The 21,626-nt window shown below is 61.2% G+C and overlaps 1 protein-coding gene across 1 annotated transcript; it reads right to left on the bottom strand.

The window, feature by feature from the left end:
- Window positions 1-1,938: 1,938 nt before the first annotated feature.
- B4GALNT4 (beta-1,4-N-acetyl-galactosaminyltransferase 4) lies at window positions 1,939-21,123 on the bottom strand. The gene is made up of 20 exons (XM_039706672.1): window positions 20,931-21,123; window positions 13,810-13,916; window positions 12,173-12,283; window positions 12,001-12,096; window positions 11,724-11,814; window positions 11,293-11,393; window positions 10,911-10,978; window positions 10,517-10,595; window positions 9,229-9,295; window positions 7,690-7,833; window positions 7,411-7,520; window positions 7,082-7,182; window positions 6,799-6,881; window positions 4,994-6,179; window positions 4,580-4,887; window positions 4,309-4,462; window positions 3,933-4,005; window positions 3,688-3,841; window positions 3,343-3,469; window positions 1,939-2,723 (listed from the first exon to the last, which is right to left on the bottom strand). Exons 1-20 carry the CDS (start codon window positions 21,079-21,081, stop codon window positions 2,609-2,611), a joined length of 3,426 nt encoding a protein of 1,141 aa, XP_039562606.1. The 5' UTR covers window positions 21,082-21,123; the 3' UTR covers window positions 1,939-2,608.
- Between the last annotated feature and the right edge of the window lie 503 nt (window positions 21,124-21,626).

Genomic DNA, 21,626 nt, shown 5'->3' with positions numbered 1-21,626 from the left:
CTCCTCGCCGGGGTTTTGCATGGAACCCGCTCGCCTCCCCGACCTCGGGGCTCTCAGGGGCTCCTCAAAACCTTCCGCACGGCCGGGGATCCGGGGGGGCCAGCCCCCACAGCGGAGCCACGTCTCGGCCACCTGCAGGATGCTGCAAAGAGTCCCCAGGGATCCCACCGCCACCATGGCCATGATCCAATGGGTCCTTCCCAACACATCCCCCTGAACACCAAGCTTGGAGTACCCATGGGTGTAACAGGGAGGGTTTGGGGTGTCAGAATGAGAAGATGGAGGAGAGGCAGAGCTTGGGGGGCACAGACATTTTGTGGGATGCAGGGGGCTCCCCCTGGTTGGCAGGGAGTGTGTTTGTGTGCGTGGGATGGAGCAGGAGCCCTTTGAAGCCAGATAAGCTGAGAGGGAGTGTTTGAAACGGGCCAAACCAGTTTGGGGGGGGTCACCACTTAGCTCCTACCACCAGTAACCCAGGCCCCCCACCACACCCCACACTCACCAGGGAATGCCAGGGGGGAGCCCCCCGGCAAAGCCTGGCGCGGGGCAGGAGGTGCCAGGACCCTCCACGTGGCCACTGCTGTCACGTGTGGCCTGTTCTCAGCCTGGGGGTGTCAGGGGCTCCCTGTGCTCCCCCCACCCTCCACAACCTCCCCTCTCAGGCCCATGGCTGGGGCAGCCCCTCAGCGAGGGAACTCCAGGCTGCAGTTTGCCTCACCGCCCCGGACAAGCCCTGACACCTTCGCAGTGTCCCCGCAGGGCAGGGAGGGCCAGGGCTGATCCTCCAGGAGCGGGGACCTGCCCGTACCCCGCTGTCACCTGCGGCTCCAACACCTGGCCCGGGAGAGGCTCCCTGTGGCTCCTGCAATCCCCATGATCCCTGTGTCAACCCGTGGCCATGGCTCAGCCACCACTGGAGAAACAAACCCTCTGGCGCTGTGCTGCTGGCCCTGTCCCAGGCAGACACCATCAGCTGGCCCCAAACTGTCCCCAGCACCAGTGGGGCTGGCACTGCTGGCACCAGTCCCTCCCAGCACCAGCAGCAGCTCTGGATTTGGCTGGGCCCGGTGCCCGCTCCGATGGTGGTGGCTTTTGGAGCTCTCCTGGCTGGGAAGCTGCTGGAAAAGCTGTGCCTAAGGCCAGGCTGGTTTTGGGATAGGACTGGTGGCCCGGGGGCCGTGGGGCCACCCGCTCTGCCCAGCCACAGAGCAGCTCCCAGCGCAGCGGGCACAGCCCTCACCCACAACAAAGCGTTCCCAAAAAGTGCTGCAAAAAAACAGGGAGCAGGGCAAGGAGAGGGGAGAAACAACTCCTGCCTGCCAGGATGCTCCCTTCCCAACAGAGCCTGGGGCCACAGCTACCAAATTTGGGACAAAAAGCCCCCAGCTTGGCGGTTTGCTGATGGCACTGGGTGGCTGAGCCCCCCTTTTCCACCCTCACCTCAAACTCGGGATGCTCGGAGTGAGCCTGGGAGTTGCAAATGGGGAAGGAAACACCTGGGGGGAAACTCTAAGATTATTTCAAGGAGAAGCCATGGGGATTTGAGAGACAGGGGCCTGTGGCAGGCGGGACGCAACACAACCCTCGAGACACCCACCACGAACAGACACAGGAGAGGGGAAGCACCAGCACAGGGCTGGGACAGGGGCGGGCAGGGACAAGTGTGCCAGGACATGCAGGAGCACAGGGAACCAGGGCAGCCCCGCCTGGAGCTGGGTGGAGCCCAGGTGTGGGGTGGAGGCTCAGCAAGCCCGGGCGTGTGGCCTGGCATCAAACAGGGTGCTGCCTCCTCCTCCTCCTCGCATGGAAACAGCACGGAACGCTGCTGCCCACTCCCACCACAGAGAGGGGACCCTCGGGGACCAGGGGACAAAGGCCAACCTGGCTCCCATGTTGTGCATCCCTGTCCAGGTGTGGGGGTGATGGAGCAGAGGGAAATCTCAGCCAAGACATTGATTTTAATTTTTTAAGAATAAAAAAAAGACCAAACCAAACAGACAAAAACTTCCTGAAAACAGCTTCCTACCTCATAATTTCACAGAAATTAGCTTGGAAATGTCATCTGCCCGTACCTGCTCCAGGCTCTGCCTGTCCCCCCCAGCCCAGCCCCCCTGGCATGGGCAGTGCCAGCTTCAGGGCTCTGCCCCCCACCCACAGCATGTCCCCAGTGCCAGACCTCCCCTTCCCTCCGTGGCTCCTGGAAGGGGAACAGGAGGGTTTGGGCAGCCCCAGTGGGTTCTTAGCCCCCCCAAAGCTCAGCTCCCCAGCCTGACATGGGGATGAGGTACTGGGTATTTTAGGGAAGGGCAACGCAGGAAAGGGGCTGCAAAGGGATCCTGGATGTCCCAACTCCACCTCCAGTGTCCCCAGCCTGGCACGGCCCTCCAGGACCCAGCAAAGCCCTCTGGACCCACCGGCACTAAGGAGTTAATGAATTCATTGCTGACTAAATCAGACCCTTAAGAACAAAACCACCGCCATGGCCCTCCCCGCTCCCCCTGCCCAGGAAAGTGCGGCCGGCGTGGGTGCCCCCCGTGCTGGCACGGTGGCCGTGGTGGTGGGGACAGGCAGGTGCCAGGGGTCGGTGGCCACGGGCCGGGCTCGGGCACTAGTCCTTGGAGGGCTTCTTGCTGCGGGTGTTCCACATGCCGCGCTTGGAGTGGTAGTAGTGGTAAAAGTTCCTGAGGCGCAAGCGCTCCACCTCCAGCCCACTCTGGAGCACCCTGCGGATGGAGGGACGGAGCTCAGGGATGGAGGGACAGAGGGACGGAGCTCAGGGATGGAGGGACGGAGGGACGGGGCTCGGGGATGGAGGGACGGAGGGACAGGGCTCGGGGATGGAGGGACGGAGGGACGGAGGGACAGGGCTCAAGGATTCATAGATAGAGGGACAGGGCTCAGGGATGGATAGATAGAGGGATAGGGCTCAGGGGATTGATGGATAGAGGGACAGGGCTCAGGGATGGATAGATAGAGGGATAGGGCTCAGGGGATTGATGGATAGAGGGACGGGGCTCAGGGATGGATGGATGGATGGATAAGGATCAGGGATGGAGGAGAGGGCTCCCTGCAGATGAAGGCAAGAGGGATGTGGCTCAAGAGACAGAGGGATAAAGGGACAGGGCTCAGGGGATGGAGTAAAGAAGTGGTGGGGCTCAAGAAATGGACAGACAGAGGGACAAAGCTCTGGATGGATGGACAGATGGCTTGGCTTTCCCAAAGGGAAGTTTTCCCCTTCACCACCCCATCATCCAGCCCCCCGCCAGCTCGATGGATGTGCCCAAATCCATGTGTCCAACCCTACTCCCAGCAGTTTAGGGGCCACAGGACCCCCAGGCTCACCTGTCCAGGAGCTCCCAATCCTCCCCGCCCCAGCGGTCCCGGAACTCCTCCGTGTTCATCCCTCCCACACGGTCAAAGTCCGACTTGTAGATGCCGAAGAGGCCGAAGCCGTTCACCTCCCAGTAGCCTGGAGAGGGGGAGCAATGAGGTGAGGGGTGGGGGCATTCCCAAAAACTCATCTCATCCCCTCTGTGCTCTCCCCACCACCTGGGAGCCTCGGGGATTCCCCATCCCAACGCCTCATCCCACCACAGGTCCATCCCCATCTGTGCCCCCTCCTGCAGAGGTGCACCAGGTGGTGGCCTGGTTTTGGGGTGCTCCCAGCTGGAAAGGGTCCCTGCTCACCGTTGGGCTCCCGGGGGGAGCTGCCACAGCTCAGCCTCATGACGATGGGAGCGTAGGCCAGCTTCCCCTCCACGCAGTGCTTGCGGATGCTGTCCAGGATGTTGGCAGGGAAATGGATGTGCAGGTCGCACAGGAACACGATGCTGTGCTCGTCCTGGGAGGGGACAGACACAGGTCAGGGCAATCAGAGAGGAAGAGCCCCGGGAGAGAAGCCACAGCCAGAGCTGGTCTCTGTCCCTGCTCACCTCCACCATGTCCACACCAGCCTGGAGCCCAGCAGAGCGCTCGAAATTCCCCGTGCGCCGCAGGTACTGGAACCTGGGGAGAGAGGACAGTCAGGTAGCACTGGGGACAGACAGGGACACAGCCAGGAGGGGACAGGAACCACCAGCATGGGGAAAGATGCCTTCTCAGGAAGGCCCAGGTGCTACAGCTCAAGATGAGGGTCCCCACATAGAGTCAAGTTTCTGCACCCCCAAATCCACATGGAAAAGTAATTTAAACACCCAAAAATGAGGAGGAGGGAAGGGGCAGCAGGTGGGGAAGGAGCAGCAGGTTGTGTGAGCACCTGTCCCACCACAGGGAGCCCCCCAGACCCTGAGGCTGCAGGCTGGCAGTTACCGGGGCAGCCGGGCATCCTGCAGGGCCTTCTCCACATCCATGTCCTCGCTGTCAAAGTCCACCAGGATGACGTTGAAGTTGGCGTCCCCCGTGGCCCCGTAGAGGCCGGCCATGTCCGAGATGAACTGCTGCACCCAGCGGGCCTGGTTCTTCACTGCCGGAGACACGTCCCTCAGGCTCGTGGGGGGACCCTCAGCACCTCCCCGCAGCCAAACCAATCCCTTCTGAGGAGAGCTGACACCCTCATCCCACGCGTCCTGCCGTCACCTACCCGGCACCACGAAGTGCACCATGACATCCTGCCTCCAGCTGAGCCGCAGCGGCCGGCAGAGGACGGATTTTCCATAGAGGATGCTCCAGGCACTGGGCTGGGGCTCGGTGGCCCCCAGGGCCAGCCCGTCGGGGTTGGCCTCGGCGCTGTCGTCCTGCTTGCCCTGGTGCAGGAGGACATAGACGTACTCGGAGAGCCGCACGGTGCGCTGGCCCCGCTCCGCCAGCTCCAGCTCCAGCAGGTACCGGTTCCCCCGCGCCGTGTCCCGCCGCTTCTCCACGTTGATGATCCTCAGGAGGGTGTAGATCCTGCCGGGAAAAGAGAAGCCTTAAAATCGCCGTCATCCTGAGCTCTGCTTCCCGCAATCCAGGACCCACTCCCTGAATTCCCGCCGGCGTCCCGCTCCCTCCGTACCCCCCGTTCTTCTCGTTGAGCCTCTCCATGTACTGGGCCACCACGTCCACCACCTCGCTCTCGGCCAGCTGCAGGTTTCCCGACACGTTGCAGCGCAGGTCGTTCCAGTCGGAGCGCAGCAGCTCGAAGTCCACGGAGCTGACGCTGAACGTCCGCTGCCAGTTGATGGAGTCCTCCAGCCAGCCCTGCTGCAGCTCCCCCGCCTCGTAGGAATAGTCCGACACCTCTTCCTCCTCATCCTCCTCCTCCTCCTGGCCCTTTCCCTCCTCCTGCTGCGACGCCGTTGTCTCCGACGCCTTCAGGAAGGATGTCACCCTCGTCCCCTCGGAGCGGGTGGCCTCGGATGAGTTGTAGTCGGCAGTGGCTGCTGTCCTGCCCGGAGCAGGGGTCGTGTCCTCGTGGCTGAAGAGCCCCTCTGTCCCCAGGGCGAGGAGGCCGGGCAGCACCCGCTGCTTGGGCGGCCGCTCCCACCTCCTGCTGCTCTTCCGCCTGGCAGGGTCCCTCTCCTTGGAGATGTTGGTCAGGAGCCAGGGGCTCCGGCGGCCAGGGACGGCCCGGAGCTTGCTGGGGGTGATGGGATGTTTCTGCGGGGTCCTGGAGCGGAGGTGGACTCTCTTCACAGGCTTTGGATGCAGGAAAATGCCGGGGAAGGCCGGCTCCTGGGCCGGGGCTTTGCGCTTCCCGGGCTGCAGCCGGGTCACGTAGACCTTCTCCTGGGTTTTCCGGGCCTTCTTGTCCTCGCTGGGAGCTGCTGGCCTGCTGGGACCCGGCGTTTTGGCTTTGCCACCAAAGATGGGCACGGAGAGGTGAGGCTGGAGGCCCCGGTGCTTTGGAGACGCGGGCAGCCCCAGCTCATCCTCCTCGCCCTCGTCCTGGGGCAGCCAACGGAGCGCCCGGGCCGGGCCGCGCTCCGGCGCGGGATCCCCCGGGAGAGCGGCCGGCGGGCTGGCTGTGCCCCACGTCCCCAGCTGCCCGGGGGTGCCCGCCCCGGCCCGCGCCCGGCCCCGCTGCCGGCGGAAGCTGTAGTAGTCCAGGTCATCTCCGTAAGCCCCGGTGACCGGCGCGGGATCCTTCCCTTGGGCTCTGGGTGCCGGCCCAAAGCTCTGCTCCTTGGCCTCAGGACGGGCGTCTGTGGGCTCAGGGCTGTCCACTCCTTCCTCTTCCTCCTCCTCATCGTCCAGGAAATCTAGAGAGTGAAGGCAGAGATTAATACCCTGAGGCCAAGACAAGGAGGCAGAGCCTGATCCCAGCAGGAGAGGAACCTGTGAGTGGCTGAGGGGAGGGAGCAGAGCTGGGGCACCAGGGGATGCCCACACAGGGACACCCAGCAGGGCTGGCAGCTCCAGTTGCTGCCACTTATCCCCACCCTAGATCTTGGCACCAATCCCAATTAATCCAGGTGCAAACCCGACCTGCCAGGGCTTTGCCAAACTGCAAATTGATCAAGGCAAGCTCTGAACAGCCTCTGGTTCCCCAGGAGCAGCCTCAGGCTCCACGGACATCCCCAGACTCCACACTGGGTCTGGTTCCTGCTGCCCAATGCCGAGGCCAACCCAAAACATGTTGGAGGGAGCACAAATCCCAATCCAGTGTCCTGCTTCCCACAGCCCGCACCGCCCTGTTGCCATGCCAAGCAGAATGCTTGGAGGGGTGCTCCGAGGGATGCTGCTCTGCACAGCCCAGCCCTCCTGCAGCCTCTGGCACTGCTGGAGTCCCTCCAATGAGCCACAGCTCGGAGGGGACGAGCTGCCAGCAGCAAGGACGCCGGGAGCTCGGCCCCGTGCCCAGCGGTGCCGGTGACTCACTGTCAGGGCCAAGGAAGAGAAACGCTCGCTGCCGCGGATCCTCCTCCTCCTCATCCATCTTCATGTACTTGTAGAACCCAAACCTGGGGATGGAGAGGGAGGGTGAGGAGGTTCCCACATCCAGGAGCACTGCCAGCACTCAAGCTGCTGCATGCCTGGGAGATGGGGAAAGAGCCAGCCTGGGGTGGCCCTTCCACGGGGGACAGGGACATGTGTCATCTCAGCACTGCTGACATCAGCCTCCTCTGCACAGCACCCCAAAATCACAGCCCCCAGTACCTACTTTTCCAGGTAGAGGGGGGACTCCCTGTAGAAGCATTTGTTCTCTGTCTCCATGTGAGTGAGGCGTGTGAAGTCATTGGGATACACGAACGAGAGGTAGACCTGAGGGACAGAGATGGTGCCGTATCACCCCAAGGAGTTGGGGACCCGAGGCCACCACCAACACCAAAGTGACCCCCAGCACCTCAAACACAGGGATTTAACCCCAACCCTCTCAGGCTGAGCCGTGCAAGCTGAGCCCGACCCTCCAGCATGGGATGCTTCCTGCTGGATTTTACCCAGGGAACATCCCTGCCCTGGGCTCTGCCATGTCCCCAGGGAGACACTTACGAACTGCAGGCCCTGGTAGCGGGCGATGGGGAAGTCCTTCACCACGTAGGTGGGGCTGTAGGCACAGGGCACCAGCACGTTCTCCACGCGGGACGCCTCGATGGCAGGGGCTGTGGAGAAGCCCAAAGCATCCCAACGTGTCCCCACAGACCCCAGCAGAGCTGCCCCCGCTCAAGAGATGGGCAGAGGGTGGCAGGGATGGCCCAGCTGCCCACAGCGGCCTTTCTCCTCCCCCAGACCCCTGAGGGGATCAGCATGGATGCACCCTCGGGCACTCACTGAGGAAGAACGTGTCCCTGGGGTCGGCCTTGAGCATGTCGGCGCCGTGCTCGTCCTGCTGGGCCTCCCAGAGGTGGCTCCCGCTGTGGCTGGCCAAGGTCTGCGGGATGTGCTCCACATGGTTCATCTTCAGGGACGACTCATCTGCGGGCCAGGGCCAGGCTGAGCCCCCGGGCACACCGGAGCATCCTCCAAGGGGCCTTTCCCAATCCCTCCCGCTCCCAGGGAAGCCAATGTTGCCCTCCCAGCCATCTCAGAGACCCTGTGACTAATCAGCTTAATGATTATTGCATCCACTAATGAGGACAGGATGAGGGCATGGCTGATCCCAGCCAGGCCTCCTGCTCTGATTACCGTGGCCTCAAAAAGGAGGGAACACTCAGGGCTGTTAACTCCTAAGGACACACAGGGGTTAAACCTTGGATGTCCTTCCTGCAGGTACCTGCAACATGAGCTGGTTTGCCTCCTACTCAGGGATGAGGGTGGCATGTCACCCTTGGCCACCAAGCAGCCCCCAGGCTTCCACAGGAGGTCACCCGGCTCCCGTCACCTCGGCCATGCTCCAAGCTGCCTCCCATGGGTGCTGCCTTCCCTGCTGCAGAGCCAAAGGGAAGCAGGATCCTCCTTCCCAAGCCCCAAATTCTACTTCTTGTGGCAGGGAAAGGCTTCCCAAATGTGTCCCTGCAGCTGGATAGGGTGGGGCTGAAGTCCTTGGAAAAGTCAAGAGGAAGGAGAGGGAGGAGAGGGAGGAGAGGGAGGAGAGGGAGGAGAGGGAGGAGAGGGAGGAGAGGGAGGAGAGGGAGGAGAGGGAGGAGAGGGAGGAGCTGTGCCTGCTGCTGGCAGCCCCCAGCAGGGAGGGGCTCCCCAGGGGCTTTGCCTCAGGGTGCTGCTGGGTCTGAGGGAGCCGGGAAGCAGGAAGGAGGAGCAGGAAGAGCCGGTGCTGAGGGACAGGGATTTATCTGCACACCATCCATCTCACAGGCACCTGCATCAGCACCACTGGCAACCCTCATCCCTCTTCTCCCCCGTGATCCTGCCTGCTGCCTGCCCCCTCCTCCTTATCGACACCTCCCTGAGATGAGTGATGGCCGCTCCCGCTCCGTCAGGCCAGGACCCATCCATCACGGCCTCTCCTGCTGCCAGGGCAGGGGCAGGAAGCAGAAGATCTATAGATTTAATTAAACCTTCTGCCATCCATCCCCACTTCCACGACAGCTCCTCGTAACTCAGGGCCAGGCCCCAGAGCCTGAGGGGTCTTGGCAGGCAGGACAAGGCTGGAGCACCATCAGCGCTGTGCTTCCACACTGTGTTGACTCCACATCCCATTTTTAGCAGCATCTCATCTTGCTCCCAGCATCAATCCTACCCACTGCAGTCCCTGCATCCCTCCTTACACCACACAGAAATCCAAGGGGGGGATTCAGAGGCTGAGATGTCCCCCCAGGACCCAATTTCCCCGGTTCTGCTTTCCTTCCCATCTCTCCCGGCACATGCAGCCCCTGGAGAGCCTGCTGGCTGTGGCTACAGGAGGCACCTTACCTGTGTACAGGGAGATGTAGGAGGAGTCAATCACCTCAAACTTCAGGCTGGGCAGGAAAACTCGCCACTGGGAAAAAATAAAAGGAGATGGGGAATGAGCGCGGGGGTGGCAGGGGTCAGGATGCAGCTGCCCAACCCCAGCACCCCAGGATGGGTCCTCCCTGTGCACAGCATCCAGGAACTTCCCTGCAGAAGAGGAGCAAGAGAGAGGGCTGATCCTGCCCCATTTCCTGCAGGGTTTGGGATTAGCAGGGATCCCTGCAGGGCTGGAGAGAGAAAGGCTCGTGTGGGTAGGGTACAGCCTCATGCTGGTTCCCTCTGGGACTGTCACAAGTCTGTGACCAAAGGGCTCCTTTCCTCACTCCAGTGCTTTATAAAGAAGAGTTTGCCTTGATTTAAGAGGGTCTCCAGAGATTCCTGCCCTGATTTAACTGCAGCATTTTAAAAGCCAGTCTGGAGCCCTTGTCGGGACAAGCCCTTCAATGCCCCGGGGGCGAGACACATCAGGGTCCTGCTTTTGTTGTGGATGTTGTTGTTGTCTCTCTGCACAGCTGAGAGGTTTTTCTGCACGGCTGAAAGGCTTCGCTCCCTCCAGCTAAAACATCCCATCTCAGAAACATCTCCCCCGTCTATTTGTTCTCCCCACTTTTTGTTTTTGCCCAAAGAAACGCAGATCTTGTCGGATAGAGGGGATGGGGAGGAGGGAGGGAGGCAGTCAGCAAGGAAGGGGTGTAACTGGCCTCCCTGATGCTTTGCTGGCACCAGTTTGATTCCAGTGATTAATGAGTTCTTGGGAGAAAGGAAACCTTTGCTAACGAGCCAACATCTTGCCCTCAGCCAGCCTGAGTCCCTGACACACACTCCAGGCTTTGCCAGGGCTGTGCTGCCAAGGCAGGCAAGTTCAGATTTGAAACCCATGGTAATTCCAAGGGGGAAAAGAAGGAAACAGAGAGTGGCTTCATTGCCTCGGCCACCTCTCTCCCACCGCTGGGATGCAGCCAGCAAGGTGGGATCTGCCTGTCTGGGCTCTTCTTGCCCATGGGAGTTCATGGCAGGGCCTTCAGCTGCCCAAAGACCACCAGCAGGAAAGGAGAACAGCACTCCAAGCATCCCAGTGCTGGAATAACCAGGGAAACAGTGACACTGACTTGTTCCCACTGGCAGCCATGGGAGGGGGAAAGTGGCTTTACTCCAGGATAAAGCACTGGGGGACACACATGGGAAAAGCCCTGGCATGGCTCTCTGGTCCTGGAAGGAGCCTGGCATGGCGGGGTGGGCATTTACTCACCCCAACTTCCACGTGGTCCGAGCCCCGGTCGTCCTGCTTGTGCAGCAGCTCAAAGTAGTAACGTCGGGAGGACATGAGGCTGCAGGGAGGGGACACAGCTGTCAGAGCCCAGGCCAGCCTGGGAAAGCCTCCCTGTCCTGCCCACGGGTGGCTAAAACCTTCCTGAGGCAAGGAAACAGGGAGCTGAGGAGGGTGTCTGCTCCCCATCCCACTGCTGAGGGCTTTTATGGGATTGGGGGGACTTTGTGACATCCCCACCTCGTCACCTGCCCCTTCAAACCATGGATCTGGGGTCCAGCCCAGCCCCACGTGCCTTTTGGGAAAGGACCACGGGCCAGGGAGGTGAGAGGTGCCAGACTCCATCCCCAGGGGATGATCCCCTGGACACACTCACCGCAGGGGCTTGGAGACCTGCGAGCTGAACTTGGTGAACTCCCCTGGCGCCGTCCACTCGGTGCCCAGCTGGCAAGGAAGGAAGGAAGGAGGAGCATGAGAGCAGCAGGACACCACACCAGAGCCCACCAGCTTCCCATTAAAGGAATTAACCCCGAGAAAATCCAGGAATAAATGTTAAATCTCCTGGTCTGTGGCAGCTCCAAGCAAGAAGGGACCAAGGGGCTCCCCTTTGGAAGCCAAGCCAGGCCTGGCCAGGGATGGGAGCAGGCTGAAACAGCCTGGCATTCCCAAAGGAGTAGAGGGGCAGGAGAGCTGCCCCCAGCACAGCCACACACGGATCCCTCCCCGTGGAGCAGGGCAAGGCAGAGGTGGTGCCATACCTTGCCCACAAATGCAGCCAGTCGGGAATTGGAGGGACTGTCGTCGGAGCTGAGCCAGAACTCTGAGTTGTCATCTGATGCCACAGAAAACTGGAAATCCCCTGCAGAGAGCCATGGAGAGGGTCACCAGGAGGGACACAGGGACCCTGGTGGCATGGGCTTGGTCCTACTGCCTCGTGGGGAGATGGGGAACAGGGATGGGGCCCCCCCAGACCTCATGTCATGGCTCTGTCCTGGATGGGATCAGGGCTTTGTCTCCCTTCAAAGCCACAGGAAAAAGGGGCTTTGCTCCAGAAGGACCCTCCTGCCCAGGAGCCAGGATTTGGGGGCCATTCCAAGAGCCTTTCTGTCCTCCTGTGGCCAGCAAGGGCAAGGACACAGCATCTCCACATTGCTGCGTGGTGGGGGGAAGGCCACACTCTGTCACTCACCATCCTTGAAGGGATGGATGTAGCCAAAAATCCTCAGCCCGTAGTTCTTCCACTTGGGGGACACAGCCAGCTTCTTCACCGTGGTGCGGGTCTGCCGAGGAGACGGGCGTGGATCACCTCCTCCATGGCATCCCGGCCTCCCACGCCCACAGAGCGGGCCCCATCACCTCCCCAAGCCAAACCCTGCCAGCCAAGGTCCTGAGGAGGAGCAGCGGGGACCCAGGGAGGGACAGCTGGACCCTCCCACCAAGCCCTGAGCGCCGGTGCCGGGACTCACGTGCGGGAAGAGCGGGAAGTGGAGGTTCTTCCTCAGGTGCCTCACGGCCCCGCCGCACCAGTCCTCGAAGACGTGCAGGTTTGCCTTCCCTTTGTACTGTGGGAGAACAGAGGCAGCTGAGTGGGGCTCCTCCTCATCCTCCATGCCCTCCCGGGCTGCTGCCCACACCCACCTGCTCGTTCCAGGGCAAGGCCTGCTTGGTCAGGTTGAGTTTGGGGTGGGTGCTGGCTGGGTTGGAGCGCTGGCCTCTGGAAAACCAGCCATCCACGTCCTGCCCGTCGCTCTGTGGAGGCACAGAGAGGGAGAGATGGCATGGCTGAGCAGGGCCAGCACGTCCTGTGCTGGTGGGATGGCTCTGGGCATCTCTGTCGCACGCTGCCCCATCCCTGGAAAAGCTCAAGGCCAGGCTGGACAGGGCTCGGAGCAACCTGGGCTAGTGGAAGGTATCCTCACCCATGGCAGGGGCTGGAACTGGAGGGGCTTTAAGATCCAACCCAAACCATTCCAGGATACCACGATCTAAACACCTCATTTTGAGCCTTGCCTAACCAAGGCAAAAGATTTCACGGCTCACGGCAAAAGAAAAGCAGGAGGAGGCACAAAAATATTGGCAAGGTGTCCCAGGCAGCAGTTTCAAAATGTTCCAGCTAAACTTGTTTCCCTTCCTCTGCCAAAACTGCTCCAAAACAGAGAGTTTTCTGTTCATCCAAAATGTTTGGCCAGTCTTGGGGGCTGCTGGAATTTTGGGCCCTCTCTCTAAAAGCACAGAGGTGATCTCTACATCCTGAGCAGAGGCAGCAGGATGCCTCTCCACTCTCCCTCTTCCTTTAAAGGGGATTAGGTTAATCCCATTGCTTGTATCTCGTAATTCAGAGATTAAGTGAGCATTTACCTGCCTCCAGGTCGATGATGGGTGACAAGGAAGAGCCAGGTACTTCTGGGGCCCCTCCAGAGCATTCCCCTCTTCCTCAGAGCATCATCCCCCTCTTCCTCCACCCCCCAGGGCAGGCACAGCTCTGCCACCACAGCCCATTTGGATGCACAGTGCAAGGGAAATAATTAGCAAACTGCCTAAACAAACTCATTAGAGCCCCGGAGGAGGGAGCAGTGCCCTCGGAAGACCTCACAGGGAGAGTTTTGTGCCAGGCTCACTGAAGGGATTCTCCCTCCTCCCAGGAAAAGCCAGGATGCAATTCCTGCTGTGCCCTCTGTCCTTACCCAGCACCAGCCTGCTGTGTCTCCTCTGGGCACCTGAGGTTCCTTTGTCCATCTGTCCCTTATTTCTGAGGAGTGACCCACTGTTGGGATAAGGGAACACCCTGTGGCTTCCCCCTCCTGCCATCCCCACCTGGCTGCCCTGCTGTGAGGCCTCTTGGTGACAACAGGCTGGACAGGGACAGCAGGGACTTCAGCAGGGCACTGGTGACCTGCTGGACAAGGACAGCAGGGTGTCCTGTGGCTACAATTCCAAGTGCCTCCTGCTTGGAGCTCCAAGGGGGGTTTAGTGGCTCTCCAGTCCAGGACACAGCAGAACCCACAAGAGCAGGTGGCTTTGGCCAGAAAAGCAGGAACTGCAGAGCAGATGAAGCTGGGCCCTTCCCAGGGAAGCTGTGACAGGGCCCATGGAGCACAGTGTGGGACACTGTGGGGATATCCCAATGGGATGTTAGAGGGTTTATCCACTGTGAGGGCTGCTGGGCACAACCAGAGGTTCAGATGTACCCCCAAACCCTTGGATCCCCTCAGCTGGACAAGACTTGGAGCACTGTGCCCTCAGTGACCTCCCCGGGCCCCTTCCCACCCCGTTACCATGGGATCTTCCTCGCGGCTCTCGCTGGAATCCTCGGCCTTCCTGCGCCGCGCCGGGGCCGCCGGCCGCCTCGCCGGATCCGTCACCTCCCCCGGCCTCTCTCCATCTGCCAGGGGAGCACAGGGGGTCACACCACAGCTCCCCACCCACACCTCTTCTGGGGACACCCCTCTACCCGGCACCGGGAAGGGGAGGTGCTGGCACTGGGGGACAGGGACACGGAAAGGGGGTGACACGGGGGGTCCTGGCTGCAGTTCCCCTCATTCCGTGTGCACTAAGCAGCTTTGCAGCAGCAGCAGGTTTAATTACAGCTCCCAGCCCTTTACATAAGAGATATTGGGATAAGCTGTTGGGGTCTTGTTCCCCTTCCATCCTCAGGATGCATCCCTGCTTCCTGCCCCTGCAAATCCCAGCTCTCCCGAAGCATCCCGCAGCTCTGTCAAGAGCACACCAGCCCCAAACCCCCCCAAACATCATCCCTCAAACCATGTCCCTCTTCAAAATCACACTCACATCAAAACCTTGCTCCCAGTCCCATCAGCTTCGTTACTGTGCTGAGTTAATTATCCCCAACTTTGGACTCCCCTCTGCAGCTCCTTTCCTTGGGCAGGGAATTTTAAACTATCCCACTTCCCCCAAAGCAATGGGGCAGACTTGGAAGATGTTACTTTGGGGGGGGGGACATCCTCTTTTTCTGCCATCCCCAAAACCCAGGGGGATCCATAGCTCAATCCAGAGCCAAGGGAAGCTCAAGGCAATGCTTGGAGAGGTGGGGGTCCAAGAACCACCTCCACAAACACCTGTGGCTCCCCAAAAACCAGCTACCCACACGTGGCAATGAGGGTGCACTGAGCAGTGACCCCCCAGCATGGGAATTGTGGGAAATGGGTCACGGACCCATTCCCAAGGGTATGGAAAGATGTCCCTGTGCCTCCACACCCTCCTTCCCACCACCAGCAAGTCCTGGGGGCTCCCACTCCCCAAAATGGAAGAGCCTGAGAGCCAGGGAGGGGCTGGGGGTGCCTGGAGCCCCCCGGCACACGCCTCCCTCACCATTAGTATTCCAGCGGCTGCGCAGCCAGCGTCTCCTTGGAGATGGCAGCACAAATCCCATCCCCACGGCAGGGACAGGAAATTAAGCTCTAAAGCCCCTTCTTCTGCTCTCGGCCATTCTTCAGCCCCTGGCAGCCCCAGCTCGCTCCTGGCAGCTCCCCAGGCTGCTCCCTCCCCTCAGCCAGCCCCATTCCCGCAGCCATCCCTCTTCCCTGGGCAGGAGGGTGACGGGAGCCAGCGCGCGGCACACACGGACAGCGGCATTCCCGCATTCCCAGAGCTCTGATCTCAGCATCCACCACAGCCACGAGGAGCTCAGCGCTCCCAGGGGACCTGCCCAGAGCTGGGAGTGGCTCTGTGGTGCCTGCTCAGGGAGTCTCTCCTGGCCTCGGAGGAGATAAACCTGCCTCCCGTGGGATCCTGTGGGATTTACCACAGATAAAATTCCCTGGGTGGCAACCTGAGCCAGCAGCGTCCCTGGCTGCATCCACAGGGATGGCTGGATGTGGCCATCCTGTTTCACCTTCCTGCATGTCAGTTCTGTGAGCTGGTGGGAGATTATTTGATTTAAAGTGGGTAAAAACCAGGAGTTGATCCAAGCTGGGCAGGCTCATCCTTGGAGCTCTCAGGTCCCAAAGCCACGAGCCCCCTGCTTGCTCCCCATCCCTTTCAAGGGGCTCCCACATCCAGGGAGGAGAAAAAGCACCAGCAACGTTCCAGAAAAGGCTTCTGGGCTTCCATGCAATTCCCTGGCAATTTAAATATTGGAAAGTGGCTTCTGGTCAGGCTGTGGGGACCTGGGAACTGGTGCCATGGGGATGAGGGGTGGGGATGGGCAGTGCCTTGTGCCAATGAGCATCACTGCTCCCAAAAATCCCGAGCCACTTCGGTCCCAAAAACAGCCCTGCGGGAGGAGCAGCTCAGAGGCAGGAGAAGAGGAGGAGGAAGGATTCCAGCTCCTCCCAGCATCCCACCAGGATGCACAGCAGCACTGCTGTCCATTCCCTCAGCCAGCCTCCCTGAAGGACCAGAGAGGCCAGGACAGGGACAGGGGAAGGTGAGGACAAGCAGGGACCTGCTGCCTGTGGGATGGGGATGCTCAGGGAAGGGTGGGAGCACTACAAGCTCTTCCCTGGACTGACACTGATGCTTTGTGAGCAGCGAGGAGGGGGCAGGAAGCACAAACCATGGCACAAAGCAGCTCTGAGTCACAGCAGCCTCCAGCCAGGATCCTCATCCTGAGGAGGAGGCCACGGACATGAGGGAGCCAGGCAGGGCTCTGAGCAATGCCTCCCATGGGAGAAGCGCATCCCGTTATCCCGGCCCCGTAACTCCGCTGGGAAGCACAGAGAGCCTTTCACATCCCACCTCCTGCCTCCTCCTCCCCAGCTCCAAACACAGCCCCTTTCTTCCAGGCCGGCCTTTCTCCTGGCCCTTTTCCAAGCCCTGCGACGTGCAGGGGGGGAGGTGACATTTAAACCCCGACACAGCTGCAGCAGAGGTGGTGGCGGCACCCTCCTTAAACCCAGAGGTTCCATCCCCAAAATTTCCCCCTCGGAGCAGCAGCATCCCAGCAGGAGCCTCCTAACGAGGTGCTAAGTAATTATAATTACCCAGAAAGGAATCAATACCACAAATCCCCCCCCGTCAGTGCCACAGAAACACGGGATTGCCACAACCCCCCGGACAGAGGGTGGTGGCAGGGGCTGGGTGACAGCTGGTGACACCAATGGGGCCGAGTTCCAGGCCGGCCTTTCTCCTGGCCCTTTTCCAAGCCCTGCGACGTGCAGGGGGGGAGGTGACATTTAAACCCCGACACAGCTGCAGCAGAGGTGGTGGCGGCACCCTCCTTAAACCCAGAGGTTCCATCCCCAAAATTTCCCCCTCGGAGCAGCAGCATCCCAGCAGGAGCCTCCTAACGAGGTGCTAAGTAATTATAATTACCCAGAAAGGAATCAATACCACAAATCTTCCTGTCAGTGCCACAGAAACACGGGATTGCCAAAACCCCCCGGACAGAGGGTGGTGGCAGGGGCTGGGTGACAGCTGGTGACACCAATGGGGCCGAGGGGACATGGGAGCAGTCCCTGGGCAGCGCTGCCCTGCCTCCCTCGGGCTCTGCTGGCACCTGCCACTGCCTTGCTGAGGGAAGTGGAGCAGCGAGGGGGATTTCTGCTGCCTCCCCCACTGCTCTGCTGCTGTTTTCCCACTCCGTGGCAGCCCTCTCAGCTGGAGCCGTGGAAATCGATGCGGAATGGCTCTGGCTGCCGATGGAGCTGCCATGAGACCGCTCCAGCTGACAAACACCCACCAGGAGAGGCGGCTCCGACGCTTCCAGGCTCACAATCAGCATCTCAAATCCCTCCCAGGACTGGACAGCTCCCAGGCTCCCTGACTGTGCATCCAGTGCCCCCCAGCCCCACCTGCTCCAGCCCCAAAAAGAGCTGGGGCAGCTCCCACGAGACCCAGCTCCATCCCAGCAGGGATGATGCTCAACTCACAGCCCTCAGCACAAAGATTTGGCTTCCTGGGATGCGGCCTCTGGAGAAGGTCACCGTGAAATGCTGGGAATTTTAGGGTGCATTTCACCCCAGAAACATTCCAGCCTCTGAGCTCCACATTGCCTGTGGGTCACCATCCCAGTTCCAGCCTCCCAGCTCTTCCAGCAGCTGGCTCCCACCTGGCTCCTCATCCAGCCAAAATCCCTGTGTCCTGCCAGTGCCAAGGCCACCGACACCCCAGGGGCTGCTCAGCCCTTCCCAAGCAGCAGCTCTGAGAGCCCCAGCTGCAGGCACAGGGAAGGGATGGAGGGGAGATTCAGGGCAGTGCTAGGAAGGATAAAGATCCCAAACAATAACGCAAAGAGCTCCTGGTGCTTGGGAAAAGCCATCCCTCACCTCCCCTGGCTCCAAGGGACAGCTTTGGGGACCCTCTGGGTGCCAAGGGGGGTAGGTCACAGCCAGGCTGGGTGGCTCAAAGCCACTTGTGCCTCTGAAGAGACACATTTTTGCCTCTGAAAAACCCAAAACAGGCAGTTGCCAATTTTTTTTCCCATCAGGCACCCCAGAGGAGCAGGACATGGAGCCTGGGGCAGTCTGGGAAGGGATTCCTATATGGAAAAAAGACCCCAGTGACACCCAAAGCCTTTCCCAGCAGGGAGAGGAGAGTGAGGTGATGCCAGCAGAAGAAAGAGCAGCTCCCAGCCCCAAATCCCACTGCCCTTCATCTTCAAAGGGCTCTTCTCATCCCCTTCCCTACCTGCTCCCGGCATGCCTGACAAAAAGGATGAGCCCCACAGCAGGCTGCAGCATTCCAGGCTCCCAATTAAAATCAAAGCATCTGCAGAGATGGATCCCAGAGGGACACAGCATCCCAAACCTCCTCCCTCCTGCTCTCCCCAAAGACAGGTCCCTGGCGGGAGGAGAGCCCAGGACAGGACACAGAGCATCCATCCCATGGCTGCCTCGGGATCAGGGGGTTTGGGAGCCCTCTGGACCATGGCAGAGGGGTGACCCAGGCCATGCCATGTCCAGCAGGCAGAGACAGCCCCACTTCATCCCTGAACTGGCTTTATCCCCCTTGAGCACCCATCCCGTGCTCCCCCAACCCCTCCAACCTCACTCCATGCTAAATCCCAGCAAACCCCCAGCCCCACACCCCCACTGCCAGCCACTTCAGGGCTTTATTATCCTTTTTCCAACAGTTCTTTTTTCCTTTTCCATCCCTTCCCTCCCCACCTGGCGCATCCCCGTTTCCAGCCCGCTGCCTCCCTCGGTTTCCAGCCGGGAGAGCTCCGTAATGGCCTCATTATTTCCAGTGAGGAATCCGTGTGCTCAATTAGGCAGAGGAGGGTAATTATCTACTTGGAGAACATGAGGAAAAGGCGGGGTGTTTTGTCAGGGACCAGCACAGCTCCCAGCCCAGCCCCTGGATGCTCCAGGTGTCTCCAATGCTGGGCGAGCCCTGGGATAATCCCACTGTGCTCCCAGCCCCACCTGGCTGGGTCTTCCCCACTTCACAGCCCCCCACTACCTAAAGTCCTCATGCCCTGCACCTGCAGCCTCCAGACATCCTGTTTAACGAGTAATTAACCCTTTTCCTTGTTAATTAACCGGGCAGCACCCCTGGCACTGACAGACAGGTCCTGGCTCATGGTGGCCAAATCCAAAAGTCATCTCCAAACTCCTTTTGGTGCACAGACCCTTGGGGTGATGCTCTTCCCCCAGACCCTTGCAACAAGTTTTTTTTCCTTAATATGGTTCATTTCCTATGACCTATTTGGGATTTTCTGGGTTTTTTTCACAAAACATTCCATGTTTTTCCACCTAAAACACCCCCTGTCTTTCCCACTCTGGCAGCAGCAGGATGAGATGGCCAAACCCTTCCCCAACCCCTTTCCACCACCTCATGTCCAAAAAGGCCAAGTGGGACCTAAACTCTGCCCTTCCCACACCTTCACCCGGGTTTTAGGGGCCCACTGGAAAATCCCAGTGCAAGGAGCATCCCAGGAGGATCCAGCTTTCCCTGGAGAATCCCCCACCTCTCCACACCTCAGCCAGGGAAGGTGCAAGGGGCAACACTCCCCCACCCAAAGTACTTTCCCATCTTTCTCCCCACCTCTCAGACACCCCGTTCTCCACCAAATCCCAGCTCCCCCCATTCCCAGTTTGCATTCCCAGCCATTCCCTTCCACTGCACAAGCTCTGGCTTCCCCCTGGAGCATCCCGAGGAGCCGGCCGGGATGCAGGGCACGCAGGGAGAGCAGGGATGGGCTCCTGCCAAGCTCAGCACCTGGGAACACCCCTGTGCATCCCGCCGGCAGCAAAACCCCGGCTCTCCCCCCCGCACCCGCGGGGACCCCGATCCCTGCTGTCCCCAGGGATGGGGACCCCGATCCCGAGCCATTTCCTCCCTGCCCCAGGCAGGGCCAGGGGAAGCACCTGGGAATGACGGTGGGAGCCCAGGGAAACCCCCCGGGATCACCGGGCAGCCCCTGCGGCTTTCCCGGCCCGGAGGATCCCGCAGGGAACCGGCAGCCCCCAGTGCCCCCCCGTCCCTCCCTTCCAGCCTCATTTCCTGCCTCGCTCGCTCCCATTATCCCGATTTTCCCGTAAGGCCCAAAAATCTGCAGGCTCATGCTGCTGCTCCGCTCGGAAACTTTGGGTTTTCCAGCCGGGAGGCTCTGCCAGCCTCCGGGACGGCTCGGAGCCCCCCGGGAAAGCCTTTCCCTGCCTCCACGGGCTCTGAATCCCGTCCCTTTCTCATTTTTTAAGGACAAAACGTGCTGGGCGAGGCCGATCCCAGCAAGAACGCCGCGGCTCAAGTTTCACCCTGCAAATATTGCGAGTGGGTTTGTGCCTCCCCGGGCAGCCCAGGGACACCTGGCCCGGGAAAACCGGGAGCGAGGGACACGAACCGAGCCCCGGGGCACCTGTCCCGGGGGAGCATCCCGGAACCCTGCCCGAGGCAGGGAGGAAAAAAGGAAATTTGGTGTTTTTACAGTAGAGAAGTACAGGCTGAGAAAGTGTCGGGATGGGATGGGGAGGGTTGGAGAGGATGGGAGCGTTGGGAAGGGATGGGAAAGAAGAGATTGTCCCTTCCAGCAGGGCGAGCGCCTATAAATGGCCTCTTTGTCATCTCAGCCAAGGCAGCGGGTGGAAAAATGAGGACGGAGCGGCTCGAGGGGGGGACAGTGAATGTCCCGGCCGGTTTGGGGGCCCTCCTGGGGGTCCCCTCGTCCCAAAGGTCCAACACCGGGGCGCGGAGCCCCCGGAGGGGTCCCGCTCGCCCCAAACCCACGCGGGTGACGCGGGACAGAAACCCAGCGCTGGAAAGGGGGGGTGCTCCGGGTCCCCAGCGTGGCAGGGGGACCCCCGAACCCCTGGGGGACCCCCAGACCCCAGATACCCCGAGAGCACAGCGCGGGGGGGAGCCCCGGCGCTCCCTGGGGACCCCCAAACCCCAGGCGCTCCGGAGTGCCGGGGGACACCCACCACCCCTAGGGGACCCCCAGGGCCCCCCGAGCCCCGCTCCGAGGGCTGCCGGGGGCACCCCCGCCCCCCGTTACCTTTGCCGTAGGCGAAGGGGAGGCGCAGGGCGCGGCCCTGGCGCACCAGGCTGATGTGCAGGTAGGTGAACCAGGCGGCCGAGGTGAGCAGCGCCAGCAGCAGCAGCAGCTTCAGCTGCTTCCGGAGCTTCTTCACCGGGAGCCGCGGCATCCTGCCGCCCGCATCGCCCCCGCCGCCGCTACCACCGCGCCGCGGGCGCGGCCATGAGGGGCGCGGGGGGAGCCGAGCCTCGGGCCCTGCCCCCGGCCCTGCGCGGCGGGAGAGCGGGGCGGCGGCGAGGCGGAACCGAACGGGGCATCCGTACTGAGGGGACGGAGGGGTCGGCGCTGTTGGTGACGCGGGCCTTGACGGGGTCGCCCCCCGATCTCCCCCCCCTCGCGGCGAGGATGGTTCGTTCCCGCCCGGCAGCGGCGGGGCTGCAGCGTCCGGGCCGGTCCGCAGGGGGGCGCCACCCACGGGCACGGACCCCACCGGGAACCCCGGGATCAGGGCCGGGAACCCCGGGATGATGAGTGCCGGGATCCCCGGGATGATGAGTGCCAGGATCCCCGGGATCGTCCCGGGATGATGAGTGCCGGGAACCCCGGGATCAGGGCCGGGATCGTCCCGGGATGATGAGTGCCGGGATCCCCGGGAGCATCCCCCGCTAGCTGCGGGGATCCCATAGGAGCTGCCTCCCACTCGCTGCGCGTCCC

This window comes from Passer montanus, unplaced genomic scaffold, assembly GCF_014805655.1.
Source record: "Passer montanus isolate IOZ18808 unplaced genomic scaffold, ASM1480565v1 scaffold195, whole genome shotgun sequence".
NCBI classification, from domain to species: Eukaryota; Metazoa; Chordata; class Aves; order Passeriformes; family Passeridae; genus Passer; species Passer montanus.
This window is presented reverse-complemented; position numbering and strand designations above follow the sequence as displayed.